Genomic DNA, 24,981 nt, shown 5'->3' with positions numbered 1-24,981 from the left:
CATTTATTAATTTATTATAAATTAATTAATTTCTGGAAGATAGTAACTTTAGTCATGAGATTGGTATCTTTGTTTACTAAAAAGGTCATGAACAAGCATTAAAACTGTCTAAAAAAATGGAATCTGAATTCGGAACTAATAATCCCATCGCCTTAACATTACAATATATAAAATACGCGTATATACAATATATATACTTATACATATTTTATACTTATGTATATTTTATTTTTATTCCATCATGGTCAATGAACAGCCGACCCATTTTTGAGCTTATGACTAACAGTGTTCGAATCCGTACTCTTGTAATTTTGAGTCCAATCCGGAAGTGAACTCCTGGATCAATTATTAGAACAAATTTGAATTCGTTTTTCCTCTTTTTTCGATGGAACTAACCCACATTTGCGTTACATGAAGAGGAAAACCACGAAAAAACTCTCATGGTTAATCTGACGACAAGGAGACTCTAACCCATATTCCGTCTACCACTTAGGATATTTTTTGTCACCACTGAGGTCGGTGCGAGCAGGGTGTTTAATTAAAGTGAAAATTCGTATTAAATATACATTTAAAAATTGAGAATTCAGTAGGTGCATTTAAAGTAGAACGAACAAACCACATTTAGTAAAAATATTCCCTGAATTTGCAAAAATCGTGCAATGTATTTCATTATACTGTAAAATTTTAACTTTTTTATTGTTGTTTAATTTTCTGAAAAAACTATCTAAAGTATTGATTCACGTTAAAATTCTGAATTCAATCAATCGAAAAATCAACCATTTAACAATCATTAACCGTTAAACGATAAATTTCTCAAAAATTGAAGAAATTCGGAGCGGCTTCAAAAGCTGCGTGTCGTACAAATAGACCCAATATTAGCAGGTGAAAACATAACCGGTTTAAGCTCTAAATAAAGGTAATATCAATAATTTTCCTAACCAAAACTCAGCACTTTCTCGTTCAAACGGATCACAATTTAATAATTATCGAATACAAAATTTAAATCCTTTTAACTAATTATGTCCCTCAAACAAAATAGTTATATTTTGTTCTGAAAAACTAAAGCTTTATGGGTAATTGTTTTGTACCCTAGTTAAAACAATATTTATTTTATTGATTTTTATCAATAAAGTACATATTATGTTAACTGGAATTCAAAACAATACTATCGGATCTTTTCTTATTATACAATCGTAACCATCTAAGATTGGACTTTCATGAGCTACGTCTCTAACAAAAAAAATATGTTATATTATTCCTTGATTAAGTAGATATTCCCTTATTCCCCGAAAACAGCAGTAATTAATTCCATAAAATCCAATGACACGATTTCTGTTATATCGAATTTAGTAGAACCAATCTTATCGCTTGATGTAAACTAAAATTCGTGATATCATGCTTAGATATACTGGGGTATAAAAAGAAAACGATTTTTATTTACAGTTTATATGGTTGACCAAAATGGAAATTTCTTTATTTTTTGTGGCAGTTGTATTTTTCTGTTGGGATGGCATATCAGGTAAAACAAAACATTTTTTTGTTATTTTCAATTAGATTTGTGTAAATCACTAAATGAAAAAAGGAACAAGCTTTAGAATACTAATTTTGCATGAAATATCTAAAACAGAAGTTACTCAAAGTATCATTCGCTCATCGGGCTGAAATTTCTTCATGGGGTTGAAATTTTTTATATCATCGGGCTGAAATTTTGATACAAATAGTATTGGTTTTATTTTACCTATTTTGAAGTCATTATTAAGTTATAAATTTTTAAGAACTGCATTTCTTACCTTGTATTCGTCATCAAATTTAAATCATTCCACAGACGAAAGGCATAGTGGCTATAAGAGTTTACGTTAAGACTTTTCTTCTTAATCGGAAACTATAATATTTGTGCTTCTAGAAGGCTAAAGTCGAAATTCTAAATTATAATGTTAGAATAACAATTTCATATTGCTTCAGTTTTTCCCATTCATTGATCCAGGATCCATCCATTGATCCTTGTATTGGGTTGGGTTCAAAATTACTAGGCTACGAAGTTGAGCATTGAAATTCAAAATTGGGCTGACTGTTCAACGCCAGTTAGAAATTTTTAATGCATATCAGTTGTAACATTACTTAATCAATAACTTACATCACTTAGTAAAATAACTTTAAATATTTCGCACTAAAGCGCGCAGCTTTACTAAATTCCTATAATTTATTTTAAATTTTTTGCATGCATGTTAGCAGTAAACTACTGAATTATAGCAGAACATTGTAACCATACCAATGGCGCACTGAGTTAATTTGCTTTATCATTTTGATTGGCAAATTTGATTTGAAATAGTTCAATTTGAAAACTCTATCAAATTCTCTAAGCATCACACTCACATTTTCTTGTTCTTGTCATAAGATAAGAGATGTCAATACCAGTCTAAAATACCAACAGCGTGATAATTTCCTTTCTCTGCCAAAGATGGCGATCTTTTGTCATTTCCATTGTTTTAAAGAATATAAAACAGGTGTAACGGGCATGTGCATAAAACTTTCGTCGCCACATTTTCAATTCAAACAATTTGATTTGGTTTTAGCTTCTTGTTTCTATGAAATAAAAAGAAAATTTATTTAATTCGTGATAGCCAAATGTATGCAAAATTTCATTTAAAATCTATTGTAGTGCTAGTATAGAAACTTTACATTTATTTGCAGCAAAGCTAACCTTGACAGCCATTACCAAATCTCGACAACCTGTTTACATCAATTTCTAATAGGTTTGCCAGATAATAGTTTTTATCGCTATACATGGTTACTTTTTAATGTTAAAAAAATTCATGTTTAATGTACTTAATTAAAATATAACACTTTCGCTTAATAACTGTCATAGTATCCACTAATTACATTTGTGGATACTTCAATGAAAACTGCACATCATATCCATCCATTATTAGAAACAAAAACAAAAAAATAGCAATATGATTCAAACATAGATTATAGATTCAAAAATTATTAGTTCTGAAAAGTTCCAAATTTGAAATGGGGGAAAATAGCTTGTGATAGAGTTTTAAAGCGTAAATAAGAACAATTTCTCTGAAGAACGTCTACGCAACGCATGCAACTAATAATAAAATTCATTTTCAATTCATCGTCTATCATGGAAAATTTGTTTGAAAAAAATAGCTTAAATATTTAAATCGTAAAAACTACTATCGAATATTTATGAGTGACGCTTTAAACAATGAGGAAATTTTTCATAGTTTTCATAGAAATAAATATTTTTACTTTATCGATTTTGGAAAAGATGGAAATTTGAGCTGGACTCTCTGATATAAGAATCAAATATATAAAGAAGAGTTAGAACAAAAATGCCAGAAACTTATCTTTGTCAATACATACCCCAAGCTGGGTTACTTTTTAATTTTCATATTTGCTCATTCTTAAATTTTTTCTTAATTTAAGTTTAAAAGATTACCATGTTCTTTCTGATTCAATTTGCCATATCTACAAATTAATTTAATAATAGAATTTGTATTTCTATTTGTTGCATTTTTACTTATAACAAGATTACAAATAATATTTATTTGAACTATTCAGTTAAGGAATATTGTACATCGTATACAATGCTTAAATGTTAAATTTGCCACAAATATAGAGCTTTACACAGAGCGATTTAAAGCACGGGAAATAATAGAAATTATTTAAAATTATATTTCAATATGTTTCTTATTTTATGATGAGATTACGTTTCACCTTAGGTGCAGTTGCAGAAAAATTTCACGTCGAAGGAGACGGGGAAATTAGTGGTATTGTATGAATTTTGATCGCTTTTATAGTGTACAAAATAAAATAAGGTCAGTTTTTTGACGTGGAGCTTTTGGAGCCCCCTCCAATATACACTAACGATGGCGTTCGAAAACCAACCTAAAAATTTAATCGGTTTTTATTTTAAGAGAGGTGTGAAGATTTTCATTCCTTCTCTTTATGTTATATTTTTTTATATACATGTTCCTTCTCTTTTATTTTGCTTTATATTCTTTCTTTTTGCTTTAAGATATACTTTCCTTCTCTTTTTATAAATAGATCAGGTTGTTAAAAGACAAAAAGCAGAATTTAAATGTTTTGAAAAGAACTTTGCACCGACAATATTTTTTGTCGCTTTTTCATCAAAATAAAAAGTATAATATATTTATTTAGAATTTGAGTACTTGATTGGTGCATTTTAAGTCAAACGATCAAACCACGTTAAGTATGAATTTTCCCCAAATTTGTTAAAATCATGATTTTCAAAAATTTCAATTTTTTTATTGTTTTTTATCATTTTGAAAAAAAAATGCATTAAATATGAATAAAATAATCCTCATAAAACCATTAAACGATTAACAACCGTTAACCGTAAAACAATAAACATCTCAAAAGTTGAAATCGTCTTTGATTAAATATTCGTCCTCGAACAAATCTTGTGAAAAATTGATTTAAAAAAGCTGGTATACTCTAGGGGAGACAAATTATTAGTTTAAAGTGAGAAACATCCGAAATGTTTTCAAATTCTAATTAATCATTATTGATGTCAATAATACCGCTAGAAAATTAAAATCATCTTATAACAGTTTATTTGAGGATGCAACTTAATAACGTATCGAAATACCACGTTTCAGAGCAAAGCACGATTTGTAAAAATATATAGCAAGGAAAATTTGCTAATCTTAATACATTGGTAATCTTGGGACCAGGAAATCTTAATACATTGTTCATAAACAGAATGTACTAAACTATTTTAAATCTATTTTTTTAATAAAAATATTTTTTATGAGTTTCTTAATTTTGATTGCGACAATTTTTCACGGGACATTCACAACAGAATTATATGGCCGAGTGGTTAGCGTGCCTGACTGCGAAGCCATAGGCTGCGGGTTCGAATCCCGCTCTGGGCGTGGATGTTTCTCTTTCTCTTTGTGCTGTCCTCTGTTGTGTGTGTGATGTGTGAATGTGGTCCACCCTATAAACGGGTTTGTGGCAGTGTGGCGTTGGCAATGCTGCTCGCCTCCGTGACTTTGGTTCACATTTGCCCACTGGGTAACGCGAAATGAGCAACAATTCTGGCATAGTATAGGCAAAGATTCAAATTCAGTGCCTGCCATTGGAAAAATAAAAAATGGTAAATTCAAAATTTTACATACCCTAATTTAATTTATTTTAGTATAGTTGCAATATTTTATATCGATGATAATTTTATATCGATTCAATGATGCGGTTTATCTATTAGGCGGATGGCCGTATCCATCAGGTAAACTTAATAAATTGTCCATAGTCAGGTAGTGCTAAGCTATCTTAAATCCAATTTTTAAAAAAATATTGTTAATGAATTTTTTAATTTTGATTGTGACAATATTTCCCTGGATATCAACAGAATAAAAATGATAAATTTAAAATACCTAATTTAATTTATTTTAGCATATTTATAACATTTCTCTTTTTTAGTGTGATAATTTTATAACATTTAAATGATGTCGTTTATCTTTTTGGTGGATATGAGCACTATGAAGGTAATTTTAATGCATTGCTAATAATCTGGGTGTAATAAATTGCATTAAAATCTATTTCTCTTTAAAAAAGAAATATTTTTTATTAGTTTTTTTCTTAATTTTGTTGGACAAAATAATAGCAGTAAACTAAAAATTTTAAATACTCTAATAAAATTAATTTTAGTATATTTGTAATATTTTTCATTTTATATCAAATCAATAATGTGATTTTTCTTTTAGGTGGATATAGGCACATTGCAGGTAAACTTGATACATTGCTCATAATCAGAATGGACTAAATTACATTTAAAATACCTAGTTTAATTTATTTTAGCATGTTTATAATGTTTTTTTTTTATTTCAGAGTGATAATTTTACAACGATTCATTGATGTTGTTTATCTTTTAGGTGGATATGAGCACCATGCAGGTAATTTTAATCCATTGATCATAATCTGGGATCATAATCATAATCTGGTGAATTAAATTATCTTAAATCAACTTTTTAGAAAAATATTTTTAATAAATTTCTTAATTTTGATTGTGAGAATTTTTCCCAGGATATCCACAACAGATTAATAACGGTAAATATTAAATTTTTTATATACCCTAATTAAATTTTAGTATGTTTGTAATAATTTTTATTTTAATGTGATAATTTTATATCAATTTAATGATATGGTTCAACTTTTAGGCAGATGGTACAATCCAGGTAAGCTTAATATGTTTATAATCAGGATGTACTAAATTATATCTTTTTAATTGCGCAAATTGGCACATTGTTGACAATCAGGATGTATTAAATTATCTTAAATCTACTTTTTGTTACAAAAAAAAATACTTTGAATCTATTTCTTAACTTTGATTTCAACTATTTTTCACATTCGAGACAATACTGATACATTTTAAATTACCCTAATTTCATTTATTTTAGTATCTCTGTTACATAATACTAATATTTTATATGCGCAATGGTATAAATAATTTTCATAATGGGTTTAGGTGAAATATCAGTTTTAGGAAGTATCGTATCATGCCGAATCATTTTTATGTTTGAATAGTTCGGCATTAATCTGTCCTCCGTTCCCAACCTTTCAATCTATCCATCGTCTTTTCAAATCTATCTTTCGGTTTCGATTCTTTTCCTGTTAAAATGGTCCACAAAAAATGAACATTCCTTTCCAGAACATCAAAAATTATTGATTTGATAACAATATTGTGTAAAAAAAAATTATTGCTTCATTTTGACCTTAAATATTTTTTTAATAAAAAAAGACCATTTTTACCCTCTTTGCATTTAGCACCTAGTTCTACATCTCCTAGATCATCTTCCCCAAGAATGTCTTCAACTGGTAGCTCATCCACTGGTAGCTGGGGACTCATCCACTGGTCAACTAAAGGTATATCAACTGGTGGTCCACCTACTAGAGGTTCTACAGCTAAGACATATTCAACAAGAAGTTCTTCAATTAAGAGTTATCCAACTAGAAATCCTTCAACTTGGAGCTCTTCAATTAAAGGCTCTTCCCTTGATAGCTCAACCACTGGTGGCTTTTCAGCTAAAGGCTTATCTACTGGTCGCTCTACAAGTAGAGGATCCTCAACTAAAAGTTATCCAACTCGGAATTCGTTAACTTGGAGTTCTTCAACTAAAGACTCATCTACAGGTCGCTCTGCAACTAGGGGCTCTTCAACTGAGAGTGATCCAAATAGAGGCTCTTCAACTGAAAGTGATCCAACTAAGAGCTCTCCAACTGGGGGCTCTTCAACAAAGGGTTATCCAACTATGAACTCTCCTACTAAGGACTTTCCAAGAAAGGTCCCACCCACTGTGAGCTTTTACACTGGAATTTCTTCAATTGGAAGTTTTCCAACTGTTGGCTCTTCTGCTAGAAATTCTGAAGAAGATATACTGGCTCTACTAATCCGGAATCATTGACACGTGGCTCAACTACACTAACAGGAGAAGGCTACTTCTGGTCGTAACTCTGTCAGTGAAGAAGAAAGTCCACCACCTAAACTTCATCTACGGAACCAAAACACATCACTGACTGCAATGTTAAAAGATTAGAAGAATAAGTCTTTTTCTTTTGTAAAATACTGTTTTCAAATACTCATAATATTCTCAACATAAGCTGTAATAAACATTTTATTCTGAATTTTTATTTAATTAGGTTACTTTAATGTCATTTCTTTAAATCAAGAAAAAATGCAACGTTTGCGCAATCAGTATTTCTTTTTTTAACTTTGTTAACCTTAAACCAAATACAAGGCGTCTATTAGCCATTATTACTATGCTTTTAGAATCCTTTTCAGAAATGAATTAATAATCACATATTTCATTTGTCTACAAGTAAATATTTAGCAACACATACAAATCTACAGCAAGGGCGCTGCGCAGTAGGAGGTCAGAGGGGGAGGGATTGCCTCCCTGTCGGGCATCGTTTACCCCTTTATCGAGACGAAATTGAAAATCGTCGAGAAAATGCTACCGTCTTAAAAAGAAATATAATTACATTCTTAAAAGAAGTTTCTATTTTCTTCTCTTTTTTTTGTAAATTAGAATAAATTAAAAATATGAAGACGAGAATGTGTTCTTTTTACTTACATTTAACCACTAACTTCCTGTTCACTTTTTCTTGGAAATTTCTGAGAGACAAATCTTTTGTTTGCGTCCATATGGAAAGTTATTCAGCACAAGAGGCAGACAAAGGGGAGACAAGAAGATTGTCCTATAGTTCCTACCCCATCGTCCTCACTTACTTACCACGCTTTCTGAGACTGACTATAATACATGCACACTTTCTCCGCATTCAATAACGAAAGGTATTTCGTTAAACGTCTCACCGTTTAACCTAAAGAATTCTATTTTTAAATTATTTGGAAGAAACGAAGAAGTAAGTTTGTTCTGTCAATATTTTTTTAAATTTGCTCTTAAATAGCGTATATATTTATATATGCTAATAAATTCAATTATAATTGATCATATATGAGTTAAAATATTAAAATGAACTTCTAATACCAATACCTACCAAGTTGTCTTGTGAACTGCAAAAAAGAGGACCTCAGCTTATTTTATCTAAAATGCACGTACTATTCCATCAGAAATTTGTCTATTTATCAGTAAGAAAACATTTTAATGTAATAAAAAAATTAAGGTTAACAAAATAAATATTCAAATCACGATTGTAATCTCTGCTCTCGTCGTTTAAGTTTATCTTGTTGAGAAAAAGTCTAGAAAAAAAATAGGAGAAAGCCGACAAAAGGAGAATTTATTCTTTTACACCGAATTTTATTTATTTGTTTGTTTGTATAATTATAGACACCACTTTCACCAAAATTGGGAGATGGAGGAATGGCAAAACTGCTCAGCAGCTCCTTTAATCGGCATACACTGCGTTTATATTATAAGAAAATTTATAATACACTTTATTTTTTCCATTGATTTTGATAACTCAAATAACAAACATTCTAAAACCGATATGGCTTATATGATAAGTGATTTAGCTTTCTCTTCCCATTGATGAGACTTTGGTTCGATTCTCCATGTTAATTCGTATACTGTTTCGTTTTGCTTTATCTAAATCTTTGCTGTAATGGTGACCAGCCGACGTGATATGAAGTTGCCAACATTAATGGATGGACCACTGTTTAAACGGTTGATTTGCATAAAAATAGACTGCTCAAAGAAAAAAAGATCTGTTGAAATATATAAAGTCTTCCGGTCTATAAACAATATTGAAGAAAAAAAGTAATGAGCGAAATGCTGTAAACAAAAATTAGGAGGAAAAAAAGGAGCAAAATGCTATAAACAAAAAAAGAAGGGAAAAAAATTATGAGCGAAATGCTATAAACAAAAAAAAAATTATAATGAGCAAAATGATATAAATAAAAGAAAAAAACATTAAATTATCTATTGGTATCCGCTTTTCGAATTCTATCGCTGATAAAATTCTGCAAGGGGAGTAATGTGGCGTAACTACATTTATAAATATTAAATACTATTTCACTAGTATGTAAGGCATGCTAACATAATTCTATCTTGAAGTACCTTTTGATAGCTGAAGGTTGACATAATCGATAATTAAATCCCTTCATATTCTATAAAGAAGAAGAATATTCAGAAATTTTCAAACAGAATTCTGTTTGTTCTGAAATCACATTTACTTATTGGAATGAAGAAAGCAATGGGGAATGAAATAATTTCCCTTTAATTTATAGTGAATTGAAGACAAAACAAATGTATCTTACCTTAATACACACATCTTTAACAGTATGCGATCACTAAGTCTGAAGCTGTCGCAAGTTTGTTGATAATGGAAAGGGAAAAATTATTAAGAAATTGTTCTTCAAATGTTCGACGGGCTCTGTTTCCAAATGATTTACCAATGTTCTGGATCGTCTTTTAAGTTCTTCTACGTTTTCCTTAGGGAAATTTTACTTCTTATTTGCTGCTTTAAAATAAAGCTTTTTTTTTCTACTAATTCTGATTTAACTAAATGAAAACTTAGTAAATAAAAGCCTGAAAGGAAATTCTCCGCTAGATGGCCCATTCAAGCGATCTCGAATAGTCCAACAAGTCAGAGTAACTTGTATAACTACAAGAAAGTTAGAACAAAGCGTACGTAAGTTTGGCTTAGAAACAATGCTGATCATGTCTCGTCTAGAAAATTTATTTTAGTTTGTTTGTTTTGTTCTGTCCGTATCTCGTAGCGAAGTGTTTTTAATAATGTTAGTAAAGTATACAAGAATATTCCTTCTTTAATTTTTTTTTATACATAGGTTAAAGTTTCAGCAAATTGAAGTGAAAGCTTCGTAAACGAAGTTCATTTATTCGAAACAAAATGTTCCGTCGTCAAAAAGTAAATAAAAAGCTCAGCGCAGATGAGCTAAAATCAAAACTATATGCTCATTTTGATAAAAGTGGCTCTTTGAACCAATTACGTACTCAAATTAGAAGTCAGCTCGCTTCCGAACTTTTTAAGATGGCACCAACATCAACCGTAGCTTCAGAACATAATAAAACTGTTGATCTTGGCAGTTCTCTGTTGCCCCTCCAGGTATTACGTACTTTGATGTCGTCAAATAACTGTTATACTGATCTTAATGTACCACTAGAAATTTTATTGTAATTAATATTTGAAATTTGCAACATTTTCTTGAAAATAGTTGATCTTATTAGAGGTTCTAAATTCTTATTTGTTTCAAAAATGTGTATGCTTTTGAGAATTGTGTATATAAATTGTGTAATTTTTTCCCATGTGCGCAGAGTTTCTTTTTCGTAACAAAGGCAGATAACTGTGATAATAGATTTGATAAGACAGATTTGAGACTTATTATATTACAACATTTTTCACTGTTAACGAGGTACTGAATTAAAGAAGATTTCAGTATCCGTACTTGCTCCAAAATAGTTGGGGATATTTCCGTATCTTGATCTGTCACGCCAACTACAATCGCCAAGGTTCCAAATAAATTTTAAAATTGAAAATTTTTTTTTAAAAAAAACATGTCGTAGATGTTTGCCCGGGGCTAGTTACGAGTTATATCTTTCAAGTTGGTCCCTTTTTGTGATGTTTATTTTTAGCTTCTTGCGGGCCGCTGCTCGGAAGTTGCCAGGACTTGGCGATTATTCTGCCACAGCTCACAATATAGAAATTTCCCCAAATAGTCTTCCAACTTTGGTAACAATCAGGCAGTGGTAACAACCAACAAGAAATTAAAAAATATAAATATTTTACAGAATAGTGCAAACTATTCTGTGTATTTCTTTTTTAAACCTTTGCATATACAAAAACTCTTTGGCATCTTCGTTATTGTTGCAGTGTGAACAAATATCAATTTGGAAATGTCCTTCTGTATTTTGCACAAAGATCAACTTAAAATAAAATTTACCTTGCAAAAAAATCTTAAAAATTTTTTTAAAAAGATAATAAGTATCCTTACTTCTTTTCAATAGTAAAATTTTTCAAAAATATTGAGTAGAAATGTGTCTAAAAATTATGGGTGTATTTCACTTTTGGTACCTCTTCTCACTGATATTTTGTATATTAGCTCTAAAAATACATAACTCCGGGTCCTGTTGTGGCTATCAGTTATACTCTTTATATTTGTCTCTATATGTTATTTTTTTATTTTCAAGTTTCTCTGGCTGTTGCTAAATTAACAACAATATTAATTACAATATTCCAGTTAATCTGTACCGAATTTTGCTTTCAAAAAAATATCATGAATGATTTATACTTTCAGTGAAAGTCTTTTTGGTCTTGATTTGGTACTCTCATTTTACATCTCACATTAGTATGTGTACCTCCTTTCTAATCTGTATAAACTTGAACCGCGCAGGCCTGTAGAAGTGCTCCATTTTCTTTTTGCCTGTCCTAAAGGGGTTTAAATTTATTTATTTTTTGGAATAAAAAGTGTTTTATTATCTTATTTCTAAAATTTATATAATTAATTCAAATGTAATTGAAAAAAAAAATTATCTAATAAAATTCATTAGCTTCATCAGGGGTGCACAACCTTTTTGAATGAAGGGGCACTTGCACAGCAGGTTGAATAATAAAGGGACCGCACTCATATTTAGACATGTTAACATGATATGTTTTACTGTCACCAATTTAAATTGAGTTCTTTTTAAAATATTAAATAAATAAATATATATTAATTAATAAGTAATTAAATTTAAAAAAAATTTTTCACTTTAACTTAAGTGAAAAACTGTTCTAAGGAATAAGAGGAAATCGCTTTTAAATTGCTTGTCCCAGCCATGAAAGTGCAAATGAATTACGAAGTATTGTTTCTTTTACTATTTGAGCAAATTTCTATCTAGAGCTTTTAAAAAATAAAGTAATCAGTAAATCAATAAAAATAGAGAATTCAAATAATGGAAGTATAGATCTGTGCATTAATGTTTATCTCATATTTTTAAAAATTTGGTGAATTTTAAATTATGAAAACTATGAACGAAAAATTTTACAACAACATACATTAGAGTCAACCATAGCCCACCTGGTCTGTTTTATATATTATGCCTATGAATAACAATTAAAAACACTTTTGCTCTTAATAAAAATCCAGGGGTTCAGAATATGTCTAATCGAGGTTTGGAGGATATTCAGGTAAATAGTCTAATTAATATCAGTCTATTATTAATATAGTCTAATTAATATTTTAAAAAAATTGCTATTAAATTTTTTGATAGATTATGCCTTAAGGTGTTTATTTCTGGCTATTTCGCTGGGTTTTCATCAGCATCCCCTTTAAAAGTGTATTAAACAGCTATGGTCATTGGTAGCTAGCATAAGGAGAAAGGTTGTCATTTGTGGATAATAAATAAGCATTTATTTAAAGCAACTTGAAAATGTTTTTGTGTCTTCTTTTTCAACCTACATAAATTGCTACTACCGATTCGTTGACTTGCTATTGTTAAATCATATTGCTAAATTAAAAATGTAGTTCATGAAAAAATAAGGTATAAGTGTTTTCATCATAGAAAAAAAATGAATGAGAATTTCTCACCCTTTCTCAAAAACAGGGTGAGATTTCAAAAATTTAAGTGAGATTTCTAAAAACTAAAAAAACACAAAAACTCTTGAAAAAAAATCATTTCTTTAATTATAATACATTTTTAACGTCTTCTATTTTTTAAAGCATTGAATATTTTTGGGGCATCATCATAGAAGATTTTGCCTTTACAAGGTATTTGTCCATCTGACATAAGTTCATAAAAAATTTGAACGTCTCAATGAAGAAACCTTACCTACGGTAAACACGTGGTTGCAGAGAAATGTGTTCTGAAAGGCGTTCCCTGGTTGTGTTCTGTTGTTCGAAAAGGTTCTGAACAATACTGGTAAATAGAGAAGCTAGATAATGGGGCAGATGTTGAAAATAATGAAAGATCCAGAAGGAAAAGTGAAATGGATTTTATTCTAAATGGCGTAATTCAAAGCTTTTTCCAAAATACGAGAAATTCACGAATTTTGAAATTGATTTATAGAATGCGCGAATTGCTCGCTGTAATCATTTTTTAATGCAAGAAAAGAAAAAAATATGCGAGATTCTCGCGCTGTAGTGAAAACACTGTATAAGAAAAATGGAAAAATCTAAGTCATCGCTTAAATAATATAATATACATTTTTTAAAGTTTATTTTAGCTCATTTTTTGCACTCAGGCATTTTCAACTTATTGTTTAAAAATATCGCTCACGCTGTAGTGAAAACACTGTATAAGAAAAATGGAAAAATGTAAGTCATCGCTTAAATAATATAATATACATTTTTTAAAGTTTATTTTAGCTCATTTTTTGCACTCATGCATTTTCAACTTATTGTTTAAAAATATCGTTATTGTTAAAACCTTATATTTATTTTTATAGATTATTACATTTTCAATTGATTTTGAATTATATTATTTTTAATGCATATGCTATTTTATTCAAGAAGTATGTATAAAAAAAAATTTATTAAAGGAAAAATTATTATTGAAACATATTTTAATCTATGAACTTTACTTTCTAAAAATACTTCAAAAAAGTTATTATAACTTTTAGAAAGAGGTAGGTAGGTACTTTGTTTACGTTGCACTTGAACTGCAGAATGGGCTGTTGGCGACGGTCAAGAAAACATTCCTGAGGATGATCCGAAGACATACCATCGCAATTTCGATCCTCTACAGAGAGGATGGCTCTCTTGCTTTGATAGCCTGACAACATGTGCGTTTAGAAAGAAAAATGTAAGTTTAGGATAAATTTCAAACCAGAAAAAAAAACTGTTCTGGGGAAATATTTAGCTTTGAACATTTTCTGCACCAATGTAACAATCTGTTAGTACTTATTTAAAAAAGCAGTTACTGTAAATATTATAACATACATTTTTTAAAGTTTATTTTAACACATAACTTCTGCAATATCAACTTATGTATTTACATTAAATTTTATACTAAATTCTTTCTTTTAGGTTTGCAATTGGCTTGTATATGACCACTTAATAAGACAAGGTTACCAATATACTTTATCCACATTTGTCAGTGAAACAAATTTGCCTTATCCTGAGAAACTCCTAGCTGTTGGTGACATATTAGCTCTTGTCGGTTTAGACAACAACTCTTCAGAATATAAAAAAATTAGTGATTTGTATTTAATTAACAATGAAAAGGAAGGACTACATTCCTTGTTACTAGCAATAATCAAATCTATTATTTTTATATCAGATAAGGATAACCAACCTATTGAAAATGCTATGAATTCATCCTTAGAAGTTGGAATTAAAGATAAATTGCCATCAAGCAGTGAAAAGCATGTTCTGTTCGAAACTTTTGGAGAAAAAACTTCTAGAATAAAAGAATTGAGTGGAGCTTCATCATTGGAATCTAGTTACTATGATCAACTTCAATCCATAAGAGACGAAAGAGATAAAGAAATACAAAATTTGCGGCATAAACTTGTGCAGGAGCTTGAACGTTTACATCTACAAGAACAGACACTTCATCAAGAAATAGACCAGGAAAGAAGGGAAATTAAAAAAGAAAGAGATCTATTGTTTAGTGAAAGAGAAAAGTTAAAAGTATGAAATATTTTACTTCATATTGCCTTAACTGTTTGTTTTAAAAGTGTTATTCTGCTGAAATAGAATATTTATATGCTACATTTATGTATGATATAGTAATAAAAATAATGGAGTTCATGCATATTAAGCTTTTACCAGTGCAGAGATGATTGTGCACCGGAAAAAGTTCAGGTTTCTAGATTTTTTGCTAACTGCAATCCGGAAATCCAAGGTCTAGAAGTTTTAAGAAATCATTGATCACATTTATGTCTAAAAATTCTGGTATAATTTATTTAGAAATAGTAGAACTAGAATTTATTCTTGGCATCTCTTTCATTTGAAAATATTTTTCTTTTAGAAAAATAGATGTGATTAGACATAAAAGTAAACTTATACATTATAATTCATTCAAATTCTGTTGCATATAATTTATTTAGAATTTCATGTTTTTAAAATACCTATCATTTAAATTTATTTTTTGAAATGCGTCAATGATTTTACTCGATGGACTTTCGATTTTCAGGATGTTTGAGTTGAGCTCACAATCACCCCTGGCAGTGTTCACTCTTAGAAGTTTTAAAAATAATAATGTCTAGTGTGTAGATTATTTTAATGTGCATTGCGCAAAAAGATCAAACTGCCCTGAATAACTTTCGATCTAATAATCGCAAATTCACTTTCTAAGACTCAATCTTAATGGAGTGATCTCAAACATGCTAATTAATAAGTGCAGAAAATATTTTATGTTACGAAATCAGACACAAAAATGTACTTTCTCTGAATAAAAAAAAAAAATTTTTTTTTCACTGAAAAAAAATATTCTTATTTTTAAATATAGGGGCTAGCCACAATCTGGGAAATCTGGTCCCAATAGTTTGGTAAGGAGAGCGCTTTGGACCCCTTAATGTTAATTTTTCTTTTTTTGTATTTTACTACATCGCGAGAAATTTTTAAGCGAATTGAAAACATTTCTGCACATTAAAATTCGTGTATCCATAAATAATTACATGTAAAAAATAACTTTCAGTAAATATTTTTTATTTTCTTTTAGAATGGTTAAAGAAATATATATATTTATCTAATTTTTTGTATCATTTTACATTTCAAAATTTGAGCAAAATCTTTGTGAATAGTTCTTGAAAAATTGAATTTTAAAAAAGGAACTATTTGACCAATTTTGCTCAAATTTTGTATTTTGCCTTGTAAAATTATGCAGAAATTTGTATATCTCACAGTTCAAAATTTTTTAGACTATTATTTGATAAAATAATAATAAACATCTATTGAAATCTATTTTTTGCATGGAATTATGTTCTTACAAGCGAATTTTATAACTGTGTGCAAAAAAATTTTTAATTCACTTAAAAAGTTCATGAGGTATGGTGAAATACGCAAAAATAAAACTAACAATAAGGGGTCAAAACTTTGAATCGCTCTCCTGACCAAACTATGGGGACTATATTTCCCAGATTGCGGCTACCCCCTATATCTTCAGGGTCAAAAATCCAAATCCATTGAAAAGAAAGGTGTGTTTATTCAGAGAACTGCACTTATTAATTAGCATATTTGAAATCACCCCCTTGTGTCATTAAGATTGAGTCCTAGAATGTGAAAATCCAATCATTAGATCAAAAGTTATTCAGGGTGGTATTTCTTTTTTTTTTTTTTTTGACGTACTATACAGTAGAGCTCCAATTATCTAAACCAGTTACGACTAAAGCTGATCCGGATAATTATACAACTTTAAAATGTGGCTATAAGGGTGTTTTTAAGTAACTTCCCTTCATACTTTTTTTCCAGGTTTAGGATTAGCGATTGTAGTAGTCTCTATTATAGCATATTACAAATGGCGAGTTTAAAAGCTTAAATTGGAAAGGTCTCTGAGGGACAAAAAAAAGCCTTTTTTGGACCCCTTTTACATTTTCTGAAAGTAAAGCACGATTACAATTTTCTCTCTATATACTTTTTTTTCGGGAAAAACAGTCCTTGAATGATCCAGATAATTAGGCAATCCAGTAAATCGGCACTCTACAGTATTTAAATAGTGAAACAGTGTTAAGTGATTTCCTTTGCAATAAATTTTTTTGTAACTTATTTTATATTTTTTCTGGGTTCTTATTTGTTTTATGTGCTCCTTCCATTTTTTTTAACAGAACTGTTTTAACATTTATTTGATTTAGTGCTAATTCTGTTACATAAAATGTGCATAGACCTTACAATTTTTTTAAAATTTAATTACATTTTTTATTGTTTTTAGATACTTTAATATATATTTTACACTATTTTACTGATTCCTAAGCAGTTGCATACCCAGAAAGTTGTGTGAATCAACACTCTAGAAAATCTATGCTATTCATATGAAATTTTTTTGTGAATAGTGCATAGGTGTGGGTAATTAGCTATCAATTATAAAAATGTTGATTTTTTAAAAAAAATTGTAGAGTGCATTATTTGGAGTGTGTTATAATGTTCTAAAATAATTTTTTTGTGATATTAATACAATTTTCTTTATTATTATAAATAACTTTCATTATTTGTAAGAATAAATTCCTTTTACTATTTATGTGTTCTTAATACAAAATTTTAATCTTTGTAGGTTGATAAAGATTTGTTTTTAAAAGAACAGGAAAATAAACTTGAAAAGAAAATCAGAGAGGTTGAAGACATTCACATTGCAAAATTGCATTCGAAGGACAAAGAAATTGCAGGGTTGCATAATGAATTAAAAGAAAGGGTAAAAAGGTAAGTTGACGCTGGAAAAATTACTTAACACTGTTTCCTCTTTCCTTATTGTTTTTTGTTTCGTAGAAAGTTCATAAAGTTATTCTTAACTATTGTCTTGTGTCCAAGTAAATACACTGATGTCCAAAATTAAGGTCACAAACTTGTTTTTCAAAATTATTCCAAATTGCTACAAGTAAAATTGATAGAATTTGTATTTTATGTATTTTGAAGAACAGGTAGTACACAGAGATTTTCAACTGCTCTGAACAAGACAGAATATTTTAAAAAGTGGTTGAGAACTAAAAACTAAAATTTGCTGATTTTTTATTAATTTTGTTGACTTTTTAAAAGGCTTGACGCTGCTTAACTGCGGCAAAAGGTCTTATAACTTAAACCTTTGAATTATTTACAAATAGTGGTATGTAAAAACCCAATAAATCAAATTTATTAAACCAAGAAACATACATTAAAAGACTACCACTCGAAAATATTTATCCACTGTCGGAGCAAGGCGGCATCTCTAAGTACAGGGGTAGAAGGCCTCTTATATTTCCTATAAATCCTATATTTTTACAAATGGGTAAAAAAGTATCCTATATTTCCTATAAATCCTATATATTTAAATATCCTATATTTTTCTTTGGATTTTTTATTCTATTTCTTCATTGCGCTTTTTTCAATTTATTGCATTCGACTGGCAGTAATGCTATCATCGAATAGAAAAAGAATGACTACTTTTCCAATTGTTAGAAGATAACCCTACATGATGTTCCATATTTTATTTGAAGCTGACCAAAGAGTGAATATGTACAAATGAAGATAATCTCTAAGAAATTGAAAATACAGTACAGAACCCGTTATCCGGAAATCAGAAAACCGGAAAACCAAAAAACCGGAACAAAATTCGATACATTTTCCCGCAATTTTTAAAAAAAATTTTCTTTTCCTCATGGGATTTTAGGATTTTTCTTTCTTTTTTGAAAGATGTTTACCTTACCATCATTTCAGAAATAATCATTAGTGTATTACCTCATCGTTTTTTCTTATTTTTAAGATTATTTCCAAATATTTTTTTTTTTTAGTTGGGTTTAACACTAAAAAAACGGCTTTTTGTAGCGATTCAGAAAACCGGAAAAATCAGTTATCCGGAATAGCGATAGTCCCGATCGTTCCGGATAATCGGTTCTCTACTGTACTACTATTGATAAAAAATATTGGAATAGTGATTTGGTTTTAAAGATGAGAGTCGAATTGTGAGGCATATATCATTTGTTAACTATAATAGTTCTCACATTTTCTCATGGTCAAGTTTCTGTGGAATGAGGTTTTTTTTATTAATTAATTATAACTGATGGAAGATCAAGAAGTTTAAGCACATTAGTAAGTCCGAAAGTTATTAGAGATTTTGCTTAAAAAATACAGTCGATGAAAGTTGTAGAGTGACTAAAATATAATTTTTTTAAATTTTTCTTAAAATAGAATAGAAATATATCTTTAACTACTTAACCTCTTCATTACCTCTGTTCATAAATGTAGAGCTTCACTTCTTAGCTTCTAAAAACATGCTATAAGAAAATTAATTGTTTTACCTTCACTGAAACAGTTATGGATATTTAAGCTTTCTGGGGACTCCGTAATAGATATAGAACATTAAGTTATTTGGGTAGAATTCCACATGATTTTTGAAAAATGCCGCTAAATCCACATGCTCAAAAGTTTAACCAATTTTAAATATTATATTCTGATAATATTTTTTTTCTTTTGACATGGTAGTTCTGTGATCTGTATGAAGCTTTTATATTTACTTAATATTTAAAAATAATACAGTCAAGAACATGCAGGTTCATATATGTGTAAGGCCAAATTTATGACAGCATAATGGTCAAGTGAATTCTCATATTATTATGAGTATTCAAATTTACATCTATTTAGTAATATTTTTATATGTATTTTAATTAATTGTTTTATATTAAGATACATACATACATTTAATAGCTTTTACTTTTTGTGTTTTTTTTTCTCCATAATTTTGAAATTTTATCCCCAACAATTAAGTATTTTTTATAGATAATGGTAGATTCTTTTCAATAATTATATATTTTGCGTGCTTTGCATAATTAAACCTAGATTTCATGCAGTAATGCACTGTTAAACATTGGTATTGCATCTGAATGCAAAAACTTCATATTTTTTAAAATGTATTTCTTTTCAAAATAATTAGTAAATCAATTCATCCTTGTATTTTAAATGGACCATAATATAACATTATGCATGTTTGTTCCTACTTAGGTACAATTTAACATTTGAAATATTTATATTATTTTATTTAGTTAAAACCTTATTAGCTCCCTGGCAGTATAATTAATATTTTTTTAATCTTATTATTACTTAACATAAAACGGATAAAAAAAATATAACAAATATTATAAACAAAATAATTATCTTATTATAAGCACAACATACAAAATAAATTTTATTATAGATTTGACATTCTAGGAACCTCTTATATAGCCTAATTCAAAATATCTGCATTAAATAAGAATTTGATCTTACTTAAATTTCTAATAGTTTGCTTACAATTGACATTATAAAAATAGTTTGCTCGCAATTGACAATTTTAAGATCACTTTCTACTAATAAAAAAAATAGATAAATATTTTCAGAGCGCAGGCCCATTTAGATCAGTGTGATAAAAATCCTTGCTGATTTTTTTTATAGTGCTTTAAATTTGGTCTATATTTCAATTTATTGTGTATATAAATTGTAGGAAAGACTTTATGCCATCCCACCCCTAAAAATATGTTTCTATATTATAAATACTTAGTTAATTATTTTTTATCTGCATATTAAAAACTTTTGTTAATTTTTGTTTTGAGTATTTAAAAAAAAACTTTGATACATATTATAATTTAGACTAGAGCATATGGAGTTTGAATTGTCTACTCATAGAGAAGAATTAGATACTCTTAAACGGGAGCTTGATGATGCAAACAGAATGTATAAGTCTGTTCACGAAAAATACAATTCACTTTTAGATGAGGTATGCAAACAACTTTTATAATAAAAAAAATTTATGTACTGTCCTATTTTCATTTTATATATTTTTGTCGTCTTGTTTTTTTGTTATACATTTATTTCTAAAGCATGATTTTTTAATATTTTTTTGAAGTATCTTAATTCAAATTTGTTGTTCGTAATTTATACTAATTTAATTTTAGTTCCTGTTAAGCAATCTTGAACCATCAAACAAAATATGTACAGGGGTCTGTCCAGGCCGAATTTACTACCGTTTAGCGGTACCTTCACAAATTAAACTTTAGGAAAAACGGTAGTTTCACAAATTCAATTTTAGGAAAAACGGTAGTTTCACAAAATACTTTTTCTTAAAATTTTATTTTTGTATCCCTTAAGAATCCATATTTTTGTGTTGGTTTTTTAATATAATTTTTAATTTTTCGCAAATTATGTCTAAATTTTTGCGAAATAGGTACCTCTCGTAAAAACCTAGACAGACCCCTGATGTACTAATTTTTCCTATTTTAAAATTTATTTTTGTGGAATGGAATTCACAATTTCATTTGTAGTGAACAAAAATCTTATTTGTTGTGGTATTTCCTAGATGTCTAATTATAATAATCTTAGATGATAATAGATGTAAACTAATAATAATAATTTGCGTGTCCAATAATTGAACTAACGCACTAGGTCTGCTCATCGGCAAGACCGATTGTGCAGCTCATTGGAAATAAAATAAATAATTGAACTTTTGATTTTTTATTAATGCAAAAAAAAAAAAAAAAAAAAAATTTATAAATTTGTTTTTGTTCCATTTTTTCTGAAGCTTTCAGTTATAAAGCATTTCTTACACTTTTGCCTTGGCTCGATATTTATTTTTCATATATTTTCAGAATACAAATCTTGTGCGAAAATTCGAAAGAATGTCTGATTATAACATATTAAAAGAGGAACTTGTAGCCAAAGGAAGAGATATTTCCAATTTGCAGCACGAAATTGAAAATCTTCACAGAACTGCAGAAAGGGATAAAAAAGCTTATATTGAAACTGTAACTTCTCTAGAATTGAAGTTGAAAGCAACTGAGCCAAAAGTAAGAATCTGTTTTTAAATGTTTATTTATAACAAGCGTTAGATGAAAACATTAAGTCATTCTATCAGGGTTGGCAAGATTTTGCCGCACGTGGAAAAAACCATGGTAAATACCGGTAAAAACCGTCCTGGCAGAAACAGGTTTTTGCCAATCAAATTGGCAAAAAGTAGCAAAAGCCTATATTTTCCAAGAGGACAAAAACACATTTTTGATACAAAATTATTCCTAAAATTGAAATATATCCTAAAAAGCCAAATATATTCTTCTTTTAAGCATGCTTTATTTCAATTTATGATGAACATTGACGATTTAGACCTCTATTTTTCACTTTATAGGAAGGAAGCATTTGATTTTTTATACCAGTCTTGCGCCAATCTAAATGAATTTCTTATGTTACCTTTGTTATTTTTTTTAAATAGTTTCATGTATTTTTTTTCTATTATTACAGTGTTCAGCAGTATATGATGTCTTATGATGAGCAAAATAATTCATGATTGTAATATCCCCCCCCCCCCTTTTTTTTTCTTATTTATTTATTTATTTTTTTTTTTTTAAATTTCTAAATTAAATTTATTGTATTACTTTTCTTTGTCGCCTGGACAGGATTTCCCTCTTGACGACGAATGTATATTCTTTGTATTTATGTGTTTGTTTTTGTTCCCAATAAAGTTATACTAGTTTGAAAAATATATATATATATAAATAATTATAAGAAAATTAACAAAATTATTATTCCATAATTAAATCATAATGTAATAATATATCATTTTAGTAGTTTAAAACATTATTGATTGGAAAATGTGTAATTATTCTCTTTTTTCCAGTGAAATGAACTTATTTTGAATTAATATAACTATAATTTAAAGCATAAAATATCTATCAACATGTGTAGTTAATTATTGTACAAATAATAATTTTTTATAATAGATAATAATAATAATATTATACAAATAATATTTATTTATTTGTAAAAAAACATTTACTTAAGGATTCTAAAATAAAAAGAGCTTAAAAACTTTCAATCTTTTAAAAATTATTACCCTTATATTAATTATTAATGTGTTAAAAATAATTTTTTCATGTAATGTATCAAAATTATTATTCCTCATGATTGATTTAAATTTGTTTCAAGTATTTTTTAATAATACTTAATCAGCAATTTAGATAATTTGGTTTTTGCCGGTTTTTACCAGGTTTTTGCCACTGTCCTGGCAAAAAACCCTTTTTGCCGGCAAAAACTCCAACCCTGCATTCTATACAACTAAATATGATAATGCTGACTATCAATATGAAGATAATCCACACTTTAACTTGAATTAAACTTTACTTCAACTTAAGTTTAAAAATGTATTGTCCCATTCAAAACAATGATTTGAAGAAAATTAAGAAAAATATTAACATATTTAAAAATATTAGTCATAGAAAGTTATTAGTCTGTCTTTTGCATAGAAAAGGGTGAAGGGGGCTACAGCTCCAAGCAATTAACCACCCCACCCTGTACCATCTAGCTATGAAATATGTTTTAATGATGAAACAATATTCTGATTAAATTGAAATGTTTAATTTTTAACAGATATTGGATATACTGAATCAAATCAATCACCTGATAAAAAGCTTTAGTATGGTCAATTGAAAAATCTTGGCTAAAGTACTGATGTAATTAATAACTAAGCATGTATTTTATTGGTCTTTATTAAATTTTCTTAGGCTATCTATAAAAAAGCATTTAATGTATCTTGTAAAATTGCAACTATCAAAAATTTAAAAAAGATAATAATAATAATTTTGGTAGTTATTGCCACGCAGTTTCTAAAATCGTAATTTTTTTTTTTATATATATATATTTTAACGCCTTAGTTTTGAATCCTACATTTAAATAAACACATTTTAACATGCTCTATTTGTGCAAACTTCATCACAAATCCACATGACTTTTGATTCTTTTTTTTTTACAGCTATGCTTACGCATTTCCAGGTGATTTTTAAAATTTCAATATATTTAGCACAAGCACAATATTATAACGAATCAAGAGTATCAAATCGATTATTTAGATAACTACTTTTTAACATGGTTTATTTGTGCTGATTTTTTTGCAAATCCAAATTATTTGGGCAATTATTAGTACTCGTTTTTACATGGTTTTGTAAGTCCCAATATTTTTATTATGCTATTGTTACAAGGCTTGAATTTCACACTTTTAATTTTAAAAAAATACATCTTAATAAGCATTAATTTGAAAAGATTTCTAGTTTTTGTTTTTCAATAGCTTTATAAATCAATGGGTTTGTTTTTTTATTTCTAATTTTAGTGTACTTCAAAATTTATGCAGTCCTTTAAAATATGTTCTTGCTTTAATTACCGCTGCTTTGCACTTCTTTTTTACCTATAACTGAACCCACATAGTTAAATGATTCGATGTCATCTGTTAAAAAAATTTCAATTTTTCTCTTGAATAATTCATATTATTAAAGCTTTCTATTTGCTCATACTATTTGAATGAGTCAGTTTTAAGATATAGGGCTACTTATTTAGATGCTAAAAGTAAAATGTAATGAGCAAAATCAGGATCTTTAAGAATTGTGGAGAATACCACTCAATTCCTTTTCTTCCACTGTTTGGGAATCCCTCTTATAGAGCATTCTTCCTTGCATGTTTCATTGTATTTTGATGGTGGAAAAACTAACCAAAGTTGCTGAAAACTAACCAAGTCTTGCTGCTCCCCCTTTTACTAAGCATTCATAATTTTTAAAATCAAAATATTTTGTTATAGCACAAAATAAATAGCCTATTAATTAATAATAGATTTTACTGATTTCTACTAACTTTATTAACCCATTTCTAATGTTCATTTTTTCCTGTAGCTGCAGCATTTACAAAAAGAGCTAAATCAAAAAAAGAATCTTTTAGATATGGAGGAAGCCATGTGGCAAAAAGAAAAAGAAAAATTGGAACAAGATTCATTAACATCTCAAAGACAATATAAAACTGTTTTGCAAAGGCAAGTTATTTTCTAAACAATTTAAATATTTCTAAATAATTTAAATACATAAATTTCATTATTATTTTATATTTATGTTGATTATTTATCTTACTAAAAAAGATGA

General features: G+C 28.4%; 2 protein-coding genes across 3 annotated transcripts in view; both read left to right on the top strand.

Annotated features, from left to right (window-relative positions):
• Positions 1 to 1,424: 1,424 nt before the first annotated feature.
• Positions 1,425 to 7,667, top strand: LOC107449103 (uncharacterized). 2 transcript variants are annotated; one of them, XM_071182265.2, is made up of 7 exons: positions 1,425 to 1,519; positions 3,735 to 3,782; positions 5,742 to 5,762; positions 5,910 to 5,930; positions 6,061 to 6,084; positions 6,195 to 6,212; positions 6,802 to 7,667. In XM_071182265.2, the coding sequence occupies exons 1-7, from the start codon at positions 1,462 to 1,464 to the stop codon at positions 7,437 to 7,439; spliced, it is 828 nt and encodes a 275-aa protein (XP_071038366.1). In that variant the 5' UTR covers positions 1,425 to 1,461; the 3' UTR covers positions 7,440 to 7,667. The 2 variants fall into 2 exon arrangements, with proteins under 2 accessions (XP_071038366.1, XP_015920023.1); XM_016064537.4 differs by lacking the exons at positions 6,061 to 6,084; positions 6,195 to 6,212.
• Positions 7,668 to 10,111: 2,444 nt separating this feature from the next.
• LOC107449106 (uncharacterized) overlaps positions 10,112 to 24,981 on the top strand; it is an 18,592-nt gene continuing 3,722 nt past the window's right edge. The window contains exons 1-6 of the mRNA XM_087161087.1: positions 10,112 to 10,560; positions 14,459 to 15,064; positions 17,643 to 17,788; positions 20,684 to 20,810; positions 21,679 to 21,876; positions 24,739 to 24,875. Coding sequence (XP_087017213.1) covers positions 10,345 to 10,560; positions 14,459 to 15,064; positions 17,643 to 17,788; positions 20,684 to 20,810; positions 21,679 to 21,876; positions 24,739 to 24,875 — 1,430 coding nt within the window. The 5' untranslated portion in view covers positions 10,112 to 10,344. The remainder of the gene's footprint in view (positions 10,561 to 14,458; positions 15,065 to 17,642; positions 17,789 to 20,683; positions 20,811 to 21,678; positions 21,877 to 24,738; positions 24,876 to 24,981) is intronic.

The sequence above is a fragment of the Parasteatoda tepidariorum genome, chromosome 4 (assembly GCF_982258835.1).
Source record: "Parasteatoda tepidariorum strain Cologne lab strain chromosome 4, Ptep-v5.0, whole genome shotgun sequence".
NCBI lineage: Eukaryota > Metazoa > Arthropoda > Arachnida > Araneae > Theridiidae > Parasteatoda > Parasteatoda tepidariorum.
The sequence above is the reverse complement of the archived record's forward strand: the minus strand, read 5'-3'. Positions and strand labels throughout refer to the sequence as shown.